Raw genomic sequence first — 16945 nt, forward strand, 5'->3', positions numbered from 1 at the left:
ATAATTTTGATGTATTTTTTATCATGCAATGCTCATTGAAGAAATCACAACTTGCCGTCCATAGAAATTTGGAGTTGAATAACTTTAAAGAATTGCCGAATAATGTATTTATCACAATTTATTGAAAACATGTCAAACTATCAATTTACATGAAGTAAAACAACTATATAAATTGCAATATTTTCTGATTTTCGGATTAACGGGCCTTCGAACTATTAGGCCTTAGCGGTTTAAGTGACCTTAAAATTACAGATGACGATTACTGCGTACAAATCAGACGGCATGACCAGACCATTATTACACGATTATCATATAATAAACAAATTATTGAAATTCATAAGTCAGAGAAAAATACTTTGACAACTCTCGGTAAATAAATTGCAATCAAATATCTTCATCTAGCTACAAACACGTGCACACAACTATTTTCATTAGCAATCCAATATGGCGAGTGTTATCCATTGTTTGCGCATGTGTAACAGGAAGGCGACAAGTCGACAACTCGACAACACGACAAGTCGATAACAACTCGACAACACGACAAGTCGACATTTTACCGCGACAACACGAGATTCTGTACGCGCTAATTAGCGTGTTTAAAATGTCGACATGTCGTCTTGTCGTCTTGTCGATTTGTCGACTTGTCGCGGTTCGAAAACGCGACAAGTCGACATTTTAACTGTTAAATCTCGGGTTGTCGCAGTTTGAGACCGCGACAACTCGACAAGACGACAACACAACAACACGAGATGGCCGTAATCAGCCACCATAATTTATAGCAGATGATGACACCATTTATTTGACCCTGACTTGTTAGAGGTTTGGTCTATAAATTTTACATCCAATAAACAACAAGGGTCGTTAATACATGCGGACAACAATTTTGACATAATGTTAGCCAAAATAAGATTTCCTAAGTAATGATTTATGGTATTGCAAAATATCACTGTATTTCTTTGTCCTGTATATATACCAACTAATGGACACATAATAATGGCGAGAAGACCCATGTGCTCCGGAAGGTAGTCTTCTTGAAGGCGGCTCTATATATACTGGACTACGGAATTAGTTTACCTATATTTAGATCCCATATGGTAACACAGGGATAATTAATACGGAATTTTAACTATTTGGCCACCATGGCTTCAATTAAGCATTGGTTGTCATAATTTTGACATGCATTGGTGTGTAACATACATTGGGTGCTCTAGCATATTCAGTGGTGCGCGGTATTAGTACGCCAGAGCCTAACTGCCGAAATAACGTACATATATTGGGCTTAGGCAACGTAAATATATCATTGTGTGATGTATTGCCTTTAAAACTAGCCCTTTTCTTCGAGAACACTTTTTAATTTGACAGTTGGATAGCTTTATAAACAGAAGGAATTTAATAATTTTATCTTGTTTTAATGTGGTTATTTCAAATTAAGAAAAGGCATACAGTAGTAGATCTACTAGTGACCGACGCGAGGTAACTCTTATACACCCAGGAATTTTCTATTTTAGAAGGGAGACTACTCTTATTAACCTTCGATCACAAGAGAGGTTCAAACCGAAACAAGAAATAGGTGAAACCAACTAATTCCAGAACAGAGACAAATGGCGACCGGATTCTAAGACGTTTTGTCTTGATGTCTTGGCCGTGGATAGTGTTGGGATGTATAGGAGGGGTGCTCCTCCTGCTGCTGCTTTTATTTTGTTTTCTGGCTAATAAAAAGAAAAAGTATCATACACAGGTAAGGTTTTATTGCTACTCTTTTTACCGTCGAGATAATTTTACAATGATGTGTTGTAAACCTAAATGAGATAAAGAGAAAAATGCTACGTTATAAAAGTTGTTGTAAAATTCGGTCAAGATAGTGTGTTTTGTAATTAGGATGCCTTTGATGTTTCACCAAATTATATTATGAATCAATTAGTTATTTTACTTTGCAGGGCTTTGATGACGTAGGACAAGGAAAACTACCAACGCGGGTATGACATATATTCTATATAACTATAAACATGTTATATATGGTATCATTAGTACATCGAAGTGTATACAAGTTAGACGATGTTCCTGCTACAAGTAAAGCCTTGACAGATACCAATATTTGATATATATATATACACACTGCCATCCAAAAGTTTTTTTTACACATGCAGTTTTACAAATATACATGAAGTATGAAAATACGCAAACCTTGTTATTAGAGGCATCAGTATACCTATATCATTTATCAATTTATTTATCCTCTGTTATTCATTAATTGTTTTGTTTTGAGAGTTTCCTTAGAGAAAAATTGTCAGCAAGTTTTACATATGTAACAGAACTTTTGGAGGGCAGTTATATAACAACATAGATTGCATTGATGTAAAAGGTAACTAAAACTTTGAGGTCACGGTTCTCGTAACCTATAGAGTACACATATACATATAAATATACCAAGAACAATAACAGAACAGTTGTCCGTTACTTGAGCTAGGTGATAGACTACTTTCGTTTTCGGAAGTATCGTATAGTAAATGTAATAAGTGACTTTAACAGACGCATTAAAACTCACGAGATGTTCTAATTTGATATTTTACTAGTAATAAACTTTGTTTGATCATTTCTTTCCCTATTTCCGCAGCAACTCGGGTTATTATGCGCTAAGCCAAAGGTATGTATCCACCTGTTTATATTGGGGATATAGACACTTAAGCTTTGTTTCTATGTAGATCAGCAGTGGGAAGATAAAACATGCTCGTATATTTTCTATTTGTGTATATTTGTTGTAAAAGTAAATACAACCGAGAGATAAACTGTGAAAACATATCTTGCTGTATATTTTAATAATATTTATACGATAATTTTCTTCTGTTCATTTTATCTTTATCTCCTTTTCTCAGAACTAAAGCATCTGTTTTCTTATACAGGGGCTACCAAATATCGGGGCTACGTGTTACATGAATGCCATGGTACAGGTAGGTCGAGCTGTAAGGATCGCGATAGAAATTAGTATGCCATTAAAACTACGTACATCCATACTTTTTATACTGGCCATTCGAATTCATACCGCAATACATCCAGACTGGACGAAGTCACTTAGTCCGCTAAACCTGCCTATATTATTAGGATTTAAAAAAAATAATACATATTAGGAATTTTTCTTGTGGGCGACAGGTAGTTTGGTTATTTGACGAGTATCAAAAGAATCTAATATCGTTATATTGTATGGTTTTAAAGTTTGGTGTCGCTCTCTGTAATCGCCAAATGAAGTCTCTGTAGTCCTGTCATTAGTCAGTATTTTTCTCTCTTCTCAAATGCCTTCAGTTTAACTATGACAATGTCTAGGTATGGATATTGCGACAGTGATAATAACCCCTTGTATATCAAGGATGGCTGCAATCGCTACCATACTGATATAAATCATTTTCAAAATTGTAATAACCTAAAAATCCCTAATATGTTTACCATTTATTCACGATATTCAACATAACCTAACGCTATATTTCCATTCTTATCTTTTATGTACCATTATGTCATTTTTACATACATTCAGTGTCTAGCGTGGAGTCCATGTTTGGCGTTACGACTGAAGACAGATAAGCAGGTAAGTACAATGTAGACATTATTAGATATATTTGATAATCTCAGAATAATAGATTGGTAACCATTAGTAGAAATATCACCAATAAAGACAGGAATTAACGTGCTGGTGGATTACAGGCGACGGTCACTTGTTACCATTTAAGATATTGTAAGATGAGATGACGGATACAAAGCATTTACATTAATATAATGGAAAGAAACGACTAATGTATGTTCTTCGATCCTCTTTAGAAGTCACCTTGGAGAGGAAATAGTATAGCACAGTCTTTGTCTAACGTCCTTGAAACATACTATGACGACGACAATGATGACGATGACGACGACGGTTGCTGTAGACGGCGGTATACTGATCAAAGACAGCGACTACGGAACGAAATGGATTCTTTTTTCAACATGTTTTCCAATAAGTAAGTTTTGACTTAAACTTAAATAGTATTGTCCCCTAGCCGAGACACACCAAAGTATATAATAGTGGTAGTTTCTGCTCCTGCTTAGCGCTCCGCAAACAGGAAGTGGGACGACTGGTTCGCCCGTTGTCAGTATAATGTGGCCGGATAGGGTGTGTTGATTGGTGTCTTCGGCGGCATGTTTCAGTGATATAGCACTATAAAAAGGGCAACAGTTCCACTATATAAGAAGACACAACAAAAACATACCGCAGTCTCCCAAAACACTCACCTCGCATTTCACACACGCTACACACTCCATACATGGGAGACCGTCCTTACATGGGACGTTAAAATAATCAAATTAACAACCAAATATCTTTTACGAAATGTCAAAAACCAAATTACAAATCTTTCACATATCTATTTCATTGGTAAAAGGAAGACTAGCATCCTACATTGTGAATTAAGAAATAATTCAGATTTAAAATAATCAATGATCAACGCTACGAGTGGAGGTTTGTTCATGAAAATGAGTACATTTCTTTTTTTCAGCTATAGCCTCTTTGTTGAACTACGTGGAGAACTTTTTAGGAATTTGAATTCATGCATTTCTCTAAGCCTACAAATCATGTTGTTTAGTGATCCAAATCTATCTGAAAATGGCAATGCTCTAATTCTTTAATTCTACCAGAAATGTTTCTTTAGCACAAAAATATGTAACCCCCCACCCAATCGTACCCTTTCTCTGTCCCTCTCAGTCTCTCTACCCCCTCTATCTTACAATCTCCTATCATGACTGTATAGCAATATAATGTTTTGATATAGTTAGTTATCACATCTGTATATTTTGTTTGCCATCTTCATATTGTTGATAAATGATTGTTATGTGTGATGGATAGGGCTTCATATAAGTTCAATAACTTGTGTCCAATCTTTCATGAAATATGTTTAAAAGCCTTCCTTCATCAGATTGTCAAGCGTCTTTTAGTTACTTTTTTCCGACAGTTTTTGATTGCTGTATATCTTTGTCAAACAATGCCAAAATGACAAGAGTCTGAAAGTTTTTTGTCGTTAAAGATAAAGCTAGAAACGGCATCATGTATCTACATATTATTTCTCACCATGAAATCTTGTAATCATTATTGAGCCCTGAATGAAAAGTTACAATGAAATTCATTTGTTTTGGAATCTGTTACCTTTAAATTCCATTTCATTTCAGTGTTTTGTTTATTATGCAACTTAATACAATGGAATCAAAAACTAAAATTGATATTGGAATCAAAACTTTATACAATGGAATCAAAAACTAATATTTATATTGGAATTAAAACTTTATACAATGGAGTCAAAAACTAAAATTGATATTGGCTTTAAACTTTATACAATGGAATCAAAAACTAAAATTGATATTTGAATGGATACACCATCCTCGATATTACTGAGATTACTATCACTGTCTTTATATCCACCGCTGGATTGTGTCGTACCAAACTGAAGCCATTTAGGAGAAACAACTGACAAATCATAGGCCTATAGAGATTTCCGTTAAAGAGAGCGAAACATAACTTCAAATCCATACATTTTACCGTTATTCAATTGTTTTTATGTACATCATAGGACCAAACGACATGTCAAATATTGTCGCACAGACAGCCTTCAGTTCTCCTATGACAAAATCCATGGTTAATATAACGAAAGTGATTGTAATCCCTTGAATATCGAGGATGTGGATATACACGCCAATTCACTCGTGACTAGTTTGAGCTTTGATAATAGATAAAGGTCAATTTTTATTCAATATAGGCTTACTCACATATTTTATTATTCCTATTTGTTTCCTAGGAACGGCCTATTCAACAATAAAAACAAACAAGAGGATACTTTTGAGTTCTTCAACTCTCTTATCAGTACACTTCAAGACGAGGCTCTTGAAATCGCCAAGGTAATATTTCAACTGGGCCGGTAATAATACAATCAAATGATAAAAAATTCAAAACAACGATATTAAGTACATCGACATGAGAACATCGCTTCTAGAACGTGCATCTTTGTTATTGTCTAATATGTGTATTACGATTAGAATTTTAATGAATTACCTTCATCAAAGCGAGAAATGACAAACATATTTGTTATTAATCTTGTCTGTTCGACAGGTTCGCGTTGAGAGTGATACATGTACGTATATATTTTACTTCCAATAAACAACAGAAAAAGACAAAGAATAAATAGAATTATGAAACCATAATCAAAATGTGAAATGCAATATATGATGGAAAACAGAAGTTTGTTCACAATGATATAAAGTCAGCTTTATCTGTCTTAGACCTCGCACTGTCTATTAAATAGAAATGTGTGTTGTGTTAACTTCAGGAAAAATCAACACGCATCGAATACGTTTTCTGTATATGTTGGGATAACTCCATACCATCGACCATATCACTTTTCCATAATATTCAACAATCTGCATCTCTCTTTAAATGAGTGATGTTTTTTTTTTTCGAATAGATCATCTTTATAAAGTGTCAATTTCAATAGGTCTGCTTCTCCATATTGTACAAGTTTTTTTTTTATTTTGTAGTTGATGAACACATTATGCAACATTGCGGCATATCCCGTCTGTTTTATGGGAAATTCATTACTTGTTACTACTACGAGGAATGTCGCCACGTGAGTATAGAGTAATATCAACCTTCATGTCAATGGGTATTCACATTGGTCATGGAAAAGTAGCCTTGTTATTGTATGTGAAACACATTGTGATCCTTGCCATATGGGGAATCTGTACAAATGTCGACTGTTTTCTATAGGAATGCAAACTTTATTTGCGTGAAAATGGGGGTGTTGGTGCAAATACACTGGGCATGGTGGAGACGAAAATAAAGTAATATGTTGTTTGTTAACAGGTTGACGTGGTATTCCAGGCCTTCACCAGTCTCAGTATTCCTGCTATAAAGGTTTGTTATTACCCCCATCACCTATGTTTTATCATTATCAGTACATTATCAAGAGTTTTCAGTTTCTCTTGTACTTTAATCTTCAGATAAAACCCTGAATTTTATTCATTTAATATCGAATATCTGCACGATTCATGACAACTGTTCGATTATCGCTACAGGTCTTGGAAAAATGATATATTAATAATAAAAAACGTCCATAACCATCAATGTACCAATTAAACCATTTTGAATAGATTATGTATTTTTCTTAAGCAAAGAAAAAATAGGTCTACTTACCTGAAAATTGACGAAAATGATAATCCAAGAATTTTTCTATAAAGTCACTGAGTGGTTCACGTGTACCACGAGGATCACGTAAGGCTGAAGAGATGACATACGTGAATGAGTGGAGTTCCGGTCGGGAAGGTAACGTCAACACAATCCACGTGAAGGCTTCGTTATTACTTAAAGACAAGATCAGAAATATGTCTCTGGCTAAGAAACAAAGGCGTCGGGGTATAGAAGAAACAGGGGTCGAGAAGGGATTAGGATATCTTACAGAGCCAGAAACTATGGTGGCATCTGAAATAAACTGCCGAATTTGTGCAAAGGAAGGAAAAGAAGGTAACATTATTTTCTATGTAAAATGTTTATGTTTAAAATGTTAAAAATAGAAATGTATTTGAAAGGCTGAACATCAAATCGATATTAAAGCAAATGCGCAGATGTAAACATAACTTAAAATAATTGTTATTGAATTAGATACACGTGCACGCCCAAAACAAGACGTTTGCTATACGATTACCATTTGCTAAAACATATACAGTGTACAAATGCACATGTGTTATTGGAAATTGATATGGATCAATGAGGGCGTTATAGCAGTTTGTGTCCTGCAATACTGTTCACTGAGACCATTTTTTAGCATTTGACAATATCCGAAAGAAGAATTAGAATTTACATGTTAGACTTAGTTGCATTACCAGCTATTGAAAGTTGTATCGTCTACGTAGAATAAATCATTTCATTAGACAAGTGAGGCCTAATCTAAGACTATGTGGAGTAAAAGGTTACTGACACATTTTATCCAAACCCCATCAAGTACATTGGCGTTATTGCAAAGTTTTCAGCAGATTCTCTCCTGAAACAAAACGCTTTTCTTTATTTTTGTTTGTCACCTCCGTCGATAATGTAGAATCCTGTCGTTGATATTGAAGGCGATTTAAGTAGTGTTTTATATAACTTATGAAATCATCTCTCTTTTTAATGCCATTTACACCAGAACAGACCTAAAAGTAATCCTCTGATTCTGTACATGTGCTTTTATTCGCGAAAAGTTTACTGTAAACCAACTTTTTTCGCGGCTATTAAATTTCGCGATTTCAGTTTCAAAACAGATTCAAAGAGATTAAGTTTTGCGGAATGAAAATTAGAATTAGAATTTATGATTAACATATTCGCAGAGATAAACTTTTGCGGAATCATTTGGATCGCAAAATTCGCGGAAGGAAATCGCACACGAAAGAATGTTGGTAGTAATACTGTTAGAAATTGACAAAATGCGCGAATAATTTTCACCGTGAATTTGTATCAAAGAGGAAATCACGAAATGTTTCCACGCAAAATTATACAACTATACAGTATTTTGGTATTGTTTTTGTCTTTGATCAGTGTTACCGATCATTTACTTATAGGAACTACTGGACTAGTATACAAAACACTACAGATGATATCTCTCCCCCCTGTTCTGGTGCTGCATATCAACAGATTTGAACAGGTATATACTTTATAAGTGATGACAGCGATTGTAACAGTACATGCTGGAATGTGTCCTTTAAAAATTTTAATTATTTATAATGTTCATCTTTAACATAGTGTACATTTCTGGTCGATGCAATTGAAAGGTCGCGTGTACGTACGTATATGAAACGGCAATGCAATGCCATACATTCTCATAAAACACATTATGTTTTAATTTTGATTATATCTTAATTATAAGCATGGTACAGAGCTGCACAAAATGGACGAGCACGTGACCTTCCCTAAGTTACTGGATATGGCCAGCTTCTGCTCTATAACGATGAGGGTAATTTCTTTTACCTTACATAGAGAAGTACACTTTTTTCTGTGTCTCAAATGCACTGCGAGATAAAGAGATTCGACTGAAAATGAGATCAAAAACATTTATTTTTACATACTAATCGGGGTGAAAGGAATTCCTCCAGAACTTAAAACTTGCATTATTAAAACGGCACTGGTTTTACTATTTGTATACGTTTAATACCAGTATGTTACTTTTCGACGCATGTTTTAGAAGGAATAGAACTACAGGAAGTAAAGTTTTGACGCTCAAGAAATAATCCGTAGACTCGTGTTATATAACACATGTCTCCTCTTCTTAATGTGTGAATCAAAGGTGTAATCTTACCCTAATTAGGAGGACTGGGACGTACGAAAATCACCAAGTGCGTTATATAAGTTATATAAACAGATGTATATATCGCGGAAATAATAACACCACGAATTGTTTACACATGCAAATCGCATGCGAATATATCCACGTTTACAATACATACAAATTCTGTTCTACAGCAGGTTTCTGCGGCTGGAGGAAAACTGACTCCCGGGGAGTTTTATTCCTTATTTGCTGTTATAAATCATCATGGAACAGCGAAAAGAGGTCACTACTATTCCTTTATCAAAACATCTCACAGAAATGCTTGTGTTATACAAAAACAACAACTGTGGAACCAGTGGCACGACCCTGAAAGAGTAGCGTCAGGAATTCGAGCGGAATTAGAAACTAGACTACAAGACGAACAAAGCGATACTGAGGCCAATGAGCGTCATCTGGAAAAAGACGAGTTCCCTGAAGTACGCCAAACCGACGAAGGCGAACCAGAAACGTGGTTTAACATTAGCGACATGAACGTTAGCAAAATAGGCGAAGATGTTGTAATGAAAAGTAAACATGCTTACATTTTGATGTATGAAAGAATGTAATTTTATTCTAAATGCACAAGTTCCAAAAGAGACAGCAAACATCTGTATTTTTGTAGATGGTCATATTTTATATCCCATGATGGTCAGACATACATAAATTCCATTATTAATTGAATGGAAATCATGAACATATCTTAAAAATGATTCAAATTTTCTATTGTTGTATAACAGTGCGCCAGCAGGGCTCGTACCCGGGACCCCGGACTTACTGGTCCGCCGCTCTACCGACTGAGCTAAAGGGAAATTTCCCCAGCGAGAAGCTAGAAGGCGATCCTATCACTATGTACAATTAAAACCTGCCACAGTTGAATACAATTAGTCAACATTTAGTGTCCCCTTTTACAATCTGATACAGGTCAGTTCAAAGGCATTTAAGCCATCCACCAATGGGACTCAGTTATACAAAATAGTTTGCTTGTACGTGTGTGTGTGTTTTAAAGTAATATAAAAAGTTTATTTTCAGTTCAAAGGTAAGTTCTTCTCTGACCTAAAATTCACATTGGAGTTTAAATTCATGACAGAATGCAAAAACAAACAAACTTGTAAATGATAAGATTTCATGATATCATGTTTGAGGAAAGACTGTATTGTTTATATACGATTTATATGTAAAGTTTGAGACATTAAGATGTAATGTTGATATAAAGAAAACCTGTATATAAAGGACATTTTCTTTATCCCTTCTATAGACAGGTATGAATGTAAATACCAATATGTTTATAAAATAATCATGTAACTAATATTATCATCGGTGAAAAATTCAATAATGACTTGATATAGTGATGTTTTCAATAAAGTGTCGTTTACAATGTATCTTGCATGCTGTTGATACGTGCTAGGATTTCAATAAATCAGTTTTCAAATTTTTCATAATATACTTTTTTCTCTCTTCGTCTATTACCTAATAAGTCACATTTGAATTTTTTTATATGGCACGTAGACATTTTTGAGGAGACTAGATGAAAGCGAAATGAGGGAATTTCCCATACCGCTAAGAATTTCATTTTATCTTACAATATTTAGTTTTGATTCACAATACGATTATTTTCAAGCAATAATTTTGATTTTTTTATTAAAAATAAGAGTAAATGAGACGTCAATGGAAAGGGTATTGATTAAATGAAATAAAAAAGAAAAGTCTAGTGATTAGATAGAAGAGGAAGACGATATGAAAAGTCTAGTGGCTAAACACAATATCATAAGTATAGTCTACTGACTAAATGCATTGAGACAGATCTTATAAATGACTTAAAGAATTAAGAAAAATCTACTGATTGAATAGAATGGCAGAGATTTTGTAAATAAATGTAAATAAATAAGAATATGTCTAGGGACTAAATTTAGTTGAGATGATACATATCCCTAAATAGGAGAGATAATCTTACAGGTATCTGGTAAACAGATCCCGTACTACTCCCACCATATGCTATTTAATATTGTCCTTTTTCTTCAACTTTATAGACCATGACTTCATAGTTATTTTTAAAGTTATTTTCTCCAAAGTTTTTTCCACGTTATGAGCATGAGTACTATTTATGTATATCAAATATGTCAACCGAATAAGTACAGTTACCTGAAAATCTCCAGTTCACGTGTATCTTTATTTAGACTCGTATTCCAGTCAAGGACAAAGTTTGATCACTTTTAGAAAATTTAATGAAGGATGGCAAAAATGTATTTTTTCATAATTAACGTTATAATAAAACATGTTATATCAGAATAAAAACTCCATTTTTTCTTCCCAACCCTCTCGAATGCATATTCAGTGTAACTAGGAGACAAGTGTCCTGAAATAACCTTGTGTAAGAACAGTTGTGGATATAAGAACATATATAAAGCCTATGTAGTAAAAAAACCTTTGCTATTTTAAATGTCTGACATACTCAGGTAGGCTGTAAAACAAGCACGAACTCGACACTTAAGGAATGCAACGTATTCAACACAGGTGAAAACATCCAGTCTAAAAATAGTGCTAACGCAATGATGTATACACCAGGACACGAGGTATGATATTAGGAAGATACTATTTTTATCCGCCACGCATGAGTGATCACATCTTTAAACCTTTAGAACGCCTAAAGACTAAACATAAGGTGAATAGAAACGGGACCAAGAAGTTTGTATCAAAGACGCAATATATGGTAGTGTGAGTATGTATCTATAGATTTTGGCAATTAGTCAAACACTGATATTGTGTAATTTCAATCATTATCACATGGTGATAACATACATAAATAGATATAAATAGATACTGACATAGATACTGACATGAAAATTACCAAAACTGTTTATTTACATAATGACACATTTATATGTATTTTTATATGTTGGCTTCTGTCAAGACGTTTGTATTCTTTCTTCCATCACTCTGATTATTGGAAAAATATGTAACAGATATAACAGTCTGCAGCATTGACGTTTCGATGACGAAATGATCACATTAGAAAGTATTTGGCTATGATCAGACCTGTTACTTTGCTGTGTATGATAAAGTAATGATTATGGAGTCTGTTATCTAAAGTGGATATATCATGAAATGCAAAAGACCACATTGTAAGTATTTTAAGTGTTTATTTTAAATGACAATACCATTGTGTATCATTACAACATATCAACGTTTTCAAAATGGTGTTGATTATCAAGACGGATATATGATATGGACGACTAAACTGAGAAAACCTTTTAGAAAAGCTAATTATTCACTTTTTTGACATTGATTTATCACTTTATTTCCAGGAATAAAAACAGATGAATCAATATAACCCATAGAATAGTGTCTAAAGGGGTGTTTTGGAAATAATTAAAGATTATTGGAAGTTCTTGCGTTGGAAACGGACAACATTTTGATCTATAGTGGAAAAACATATTTTCGCAAGGAATGGAAAAACGTAAGATTGTTTTTACTTTTTGCATTAGAAACAACGTTATTGTCATTGCACACATTACTGAAATGATAATATCATTACTGTAGAGGAAGCAAGCGAGAAGTTTCTTTTCTCATATTATAACTAGAAGCATGCAAAATGATCCTTTCCTCGTCTTAAAAATGTGATTCGCATTTGAACAAATCTGATAATTACTGTGTTAGAATTCGTTCCAAAACCTACATGTAGCTCATAATGCTATTATGCATCCAATCATTGACTGGATATCCATAATATCATCACTTTATATTCTATAGCAGATCAGAGAAAGACGGACCAGTTAATCAACGCCCTGCTGTTTGAAAACATTCCAATGTTATTGCGTGCTTGTCATATTTTGGAAAAGAACGGTATACGATTCAAAACATCAACATCCTCATCGCTGGCACGGAGCGCCAGTTCTGTCGAACCTGGAAGTTGTCATCGATGTCGTCGTTCCAGAGCGTTCACCAAGCAGGTAATTGTTGATTTGAAGATCCTCAGTGTTTTAGTGACTCCATCATGAATTTGAATTTCAAAATGCATATTATGATATCGAATTTGTTACAGTAATAAAGCACATTAGACAATAGAGGTTTCAGTACGAATATTATAGTTATTAGATCAATTTATTGTCAACAGAAAGGGACCAAGGCAAAGGATGAAACTGCTACAACGAGTTCTAGAGCAGTCAAGAGAAGACGTCGGTGGACTGGGCCAGTACTTTACAATGTAAGTATGATACAAATATACATTACGTATGCTGTGTGGGATTTTGTGAAACAGGTTAAGCATATTCATGCTTCTTTTCAGACTTTATTTGTTGTTTTGCTATATGAAGCATTTATAATATCATCATTTTGTATATTTTTTCTCGTTTGTAGAGGAGTGAAGTTCCAAATTCAGTTGAAACTGTTGCAGATGCTGCATTTTTATGTAAAGTGATGGTACGTATTAAAACTATAGCATACGTTGGTAAAGTAAGGAGATCATAATACAAATAAAACTTTAGGGCGAAATTTAATGTATTAAAGGGACATTTTGAAATCAGCATTCTCTTTATCTACGGCATTAGCAATACATATCTGGTTTAAATCTAGTTTTAGTCAAATAAAAAACAACAACCTAAAATTAGCCCGTGATCACAAAAAAGACAATGCACATAAAGAACTTATTTCTTTCAGGCATAATTTGAAACTTGTGAAGCGTTAACGAAACATATTCCAAGTTTTTATTTTTCTATTCGATATTTCAGCAACACACACCAACAACGTCGTTAGATGAAATTTCGTTTCATCTAACAAAGAATTTCCATCTACATACTCCGACAACCTCTCTGGATGTTATAGACCTGACTGCCATGGACTCGTGCTCAGTAGCCTCCGATGTGATTGATTTACCTGTGTCGATGCAAGGCGTAGCAAAAAGAGTAAAGAGTCCACCATCAAACAGTCGTACGATTGGGAAGAATACTCAGATTTTGAATGATGCCACGACGGCTTCTTCACTCAAAGAAAACACTAAAACGGAATCCGCCATGTTCAGGCGAGAACAGAAGTTAGAGAGACGAAAACTAAGAAAGGCATGTACTCAGAAAATGACATTTTATTGGTAATGGTATTGATGTCGGGTTTTCATTCAAACCATAGAACCGATATAACATGCATTAAAAATAATAATATAAACCGATTTTACTTTTAGATGGAAAATGAAGATCTCGGAGGACAGAGACATTTACAATTAAGGGACGACACTAAATATCACCGCCTTACTCGACCTGGTACTCCCATACCTTTCAGTACCACACAAAACTCTCAGATGGAAGCAAAGAAAGTTGGTACATATTCTCTTCAAACGTCCTTTTTCAGAGAATCGCGTGAATCTGAACACTTTACTCGACGGCAGCCGAACAAGCGATGGACCACATATCCGGTAAGTGGGGATATTGGTGTAACTTCCCATATAGAACTTGAAAGGTAACCATTTCATATATAATACTCGTTTAATATTTGATATATTGACATTTTTTCATAGCTATTTTTACTCACTGATTTTAGAAGAATATTTAAAATTTCATATATGATTAATAGGTGTATACATTATTTTAAGATACATTTGTACCCTATTTCTATCTATTTTAGATTGAGTTAACTCCCTTTTCTTGCTAAATAATTCAAATTTGACGTTATCCTCTCATTATCTCCAAATGATGATTATTCTCTCTCCCTTTTACCCTCCAAACGAATGGGTTTCAATTAAAATGAAAGTTTCCTGTGTAATGTAAAATTAATAATGGAAGATGTATTGCGATCTTGTCATATTGTGATTTATTAAGGCTTTATTCTTTAAGTAAAGAGTCTTATTATCCGAACCGTTTATCTCTTTAGATTGGACCTGAAATGGGGAAACACGGAAATTCCCGAGAGCGACGCAAGAGTACTAGTGACGTCACACGAGAATCATTCATTTCCATTCATAAACAAATCGAGGAAAAATATGGGAAAGATGAACTTGATTTTTCCGAATTCACAGACACATCCTTAAAACAACTGGTATGTATTAATTCCTTATACAATGTGCACTTACTATATGGTTTTACAATTGAAGTAAAATTTATACCTGCATGTCTATTATTTTCTGAATCGATTTAGTATTTCAACACTTTACGTGGAATTTGATATCGATAGCCAGTTTTGAGATTGAGCATTAAGAATATACAGAAATGTTACTGTAATTCCGCTTATCTTTTGTCAAAGTTTTCTCATGATAAACATTTTTGTATTATAAACATGTAAGACCTTAAAAACTTTATGATATTATTGCGAATCTCACTCCAGGGTTGTCCACCAATAAAAGAAACAGACGAAAACAGCAATGAAAGAGATGATCAACAAATTCGACACCAATGGAAACTGAGAGAGACACACAAACGGAATCTGAAACCAGATATGGCTTTGTGTGCAAAAAGTGTGATATCGGTTCTAAAGGGGTGTGTATCCGGACAATCTATATAACGTTTATAGGAAAGTGGTGCTATAGTGTCCAGGAGAGAGAGATTTGTTCTCGCTTGTTTTCCAGTTGGCCCATGTGACGGAAGCTTCGGAACTGCAGTATTTAAATGTGTAAAAACTAAGATGAAAGTTGCATTTGTGTTCCGTCTTTGCCTACGACAGATTCACATGCCATTGTGGGTTGGTATTGGTCGTGCAATCATTAATCCGAAAACTTAATTACGTCATTTTCTCTGCAAAAACTATGACGTTACTCCCGTGTACAAATGGTGAAACAATGTACTTCTCCATAGATGGGTAAATAATTCTGATATGCAGATACATAATACTACCGGGAAATGTAACGAATACAGTATATGTACGGATGATATTTTGTGATGTACTTTGGTTGGGAACCATATTGAAACGATTTTGGTGCGGTTATACAACGGTATTGTACGATCTGCGCGGTTTGTCCACTATCTGAGTTACGTGTTGATGTATATAGTTTTACAAAGATATAACCAACTTTGTAAATATGTACAGCATTATTTCCCCTACCATGAAAGACTACAAATAACATGAACACATATTCATTTATAATGTTTTCATTACATTATTAGCGCAGTTAATGGTGATAAGATATATGCCTTCGTACAAATGTATATTTTGTTTATATTTTATATATGTGATTGTTATTCTTTTGGTATACAGTTGTGTATATATGTTTTTATTGTTACTTGATGCTGGTTTCTGCATATGTATTTGATATATTATAATGTTCATTACTGCACTGAAAAGAAAACTGTTTTTCTCGTTCACGTGCAATGACATAGATTAGCATTTTGATACATGTAAAAAATGGCAAATTGTTATACTAGTAGATAGTAATGAGATGTTTAAATATGTACCTGTATGTAAATATTAAGAGAAATAAGAACATTTTATCTATCAAATATGCAGACAGATTTTATCTTTGGCTTTATATGATCAAATTTTTTTTATACAGAAGTGTCAGGAATGACGATCTATTCAACAGACAAAATGTAACAATAACAAGAAATTTATCTAAATTGTTGTGATTTCTTTAGAAATAAAATTCTGTTATGGAATATTCTGAACTCTGATATATTGATGACATTATACAG

At 34.0% G+C, this 16945-nt stretch overlaps 2 protein-coding genes across 7 annotated transcripts; both read left to right on the top strand.

The window, feature by feature from the left end:
• The first annotated feature begins 1522 nt into the window (after positions 1–1522).
• Positions 1523–10777, top strand: LOC138331548 (ubiquitin carboxyl-terminal hydrolase 27-like). Of its 4 annotated transcripts, none has more exons than XM_069279255.1 (15): positions 1523–1738; positions 1938–1976; positions 2615–2644; positions 2901–2948; positions 3527–3577; positions 3808–3983; positions 5808–5907; positions 6119–6140; positions 6544–6632; positions 6869–6919; positions 7243–7525; positions 8596–8678; positions 8901–8987; positions 9497–9866; positions 10076–10777. In XM_069279255.1, exons 1-15 carry the CDS (start codon positions 1634–1636, stop codon positions 10195–10197), a joined length of 1656 nt encoding a protein of 551 aa, XP_069135356.1. In that variant the 5' UTR covers positions 1523–1633; the 3' UTR covers positions 10198–10777. The 4 variants fall into 4 exon arrangements, with proteins under 4 accessions (XP_069135356.1, XP_069135367.1, XP_069135348.1 ...); XM_069279247.1 differs by having other exon boundaries at positions 1524–1738; positions 9494–9866; XM_069279266.1 differs by lacking the exon at positions 8901–8987 and having other exon boundaries at positions 9494–9866.
• Positions 10778–10902: 125 nt separating this feature from the next.
• On the top strand, positions 10903–16864 carry LOC138331593 (uncharacterized). 3 transcript variants are annotated; one of them, XM_069279303.1, is made up of 9 exons: positions 10903–12050; positions 12641–12792; positions 13086–13285; positions 13450–13539; positions 13692–13754; positions 14063–14389; positions 14509–14739; positions 15195–15359; positions 15645–16864. In XM_069279303.1, exons 2-9 carry the CDS (start codon positions 12783–12785, stop codon positions 15819–15821), a joined length of 1263 nt encoding a protein of 420 aa, XP_069135404.1. In that variant the 5' UTR covers positions 10903–12050; positions 12641–12782; the 3' UTR covers positions 15822–16864. The 3 variants fall into 3 exon arrangements, with proteins under 3 accessions (XP_069135404.1, XP_069135420.1, XP_069135412.1); XM_069279319.1 differs by having other exon boundaries at positions 13089–13285; XM_069279311.1 differs by lacking the exon at positions 10903–12050 and adding an exon at positions 12132–12457.
• The last annotated feature ends 81 nt before the right edge of the window (positions 16865–16945 follow it).

Source organism: Argopecten irradians, chromosome 1, assembly GCF_041381155.1.
Source record: "Argopecten irradians isolate NY chromosome 1, Ai_NY, whole genome shotgun sequence".
Lineage (NCBI taxonomy): Eukaryota > Metazoa > Mollusca > Bivalvia > Pectinida > Pectinidae > Argopecten > Argopecten irradians.

Coding starts and splice junctions, on each gene's coding strand:
- LOC138331548 (XM_069279247.1), top strand. CDS start 1,634: ATGTCTTGGCCGTGGATAGTGTTGGGATGTATAGGAGGGGTGCTCCTC. Junction 6,920..7,242: donor TCAGTATTCCTGCTATAAAG/GTTTGTTATTAC, acceptor TTTTCTATAAAG/TCACTGAGTGGTTCACGTGT. Junction 8,988..9,493: donor TCTGCTCTATAACGATGAGG/GTAATTTCTTTT, acceptor TCTGTTCTACAG/CAGGTTTCTGCGGCTGGAGG.
- LOC138331593 (XM_069279303.1), top strand. Junction 13,540..13,691: donor CTGGGCCAGTACTTTACAAT/GTAAGTATGATA, acceptor TCTCGTTTGTAG/AGGAGTGAAGTTCCAAATTC. Junction 13,755..14,062: donor CATTTTTATGTAAAGTGATG/GTACGTATTAAA, acceptor TCGATATTTCAG/CAACACACACCAACAACGTC.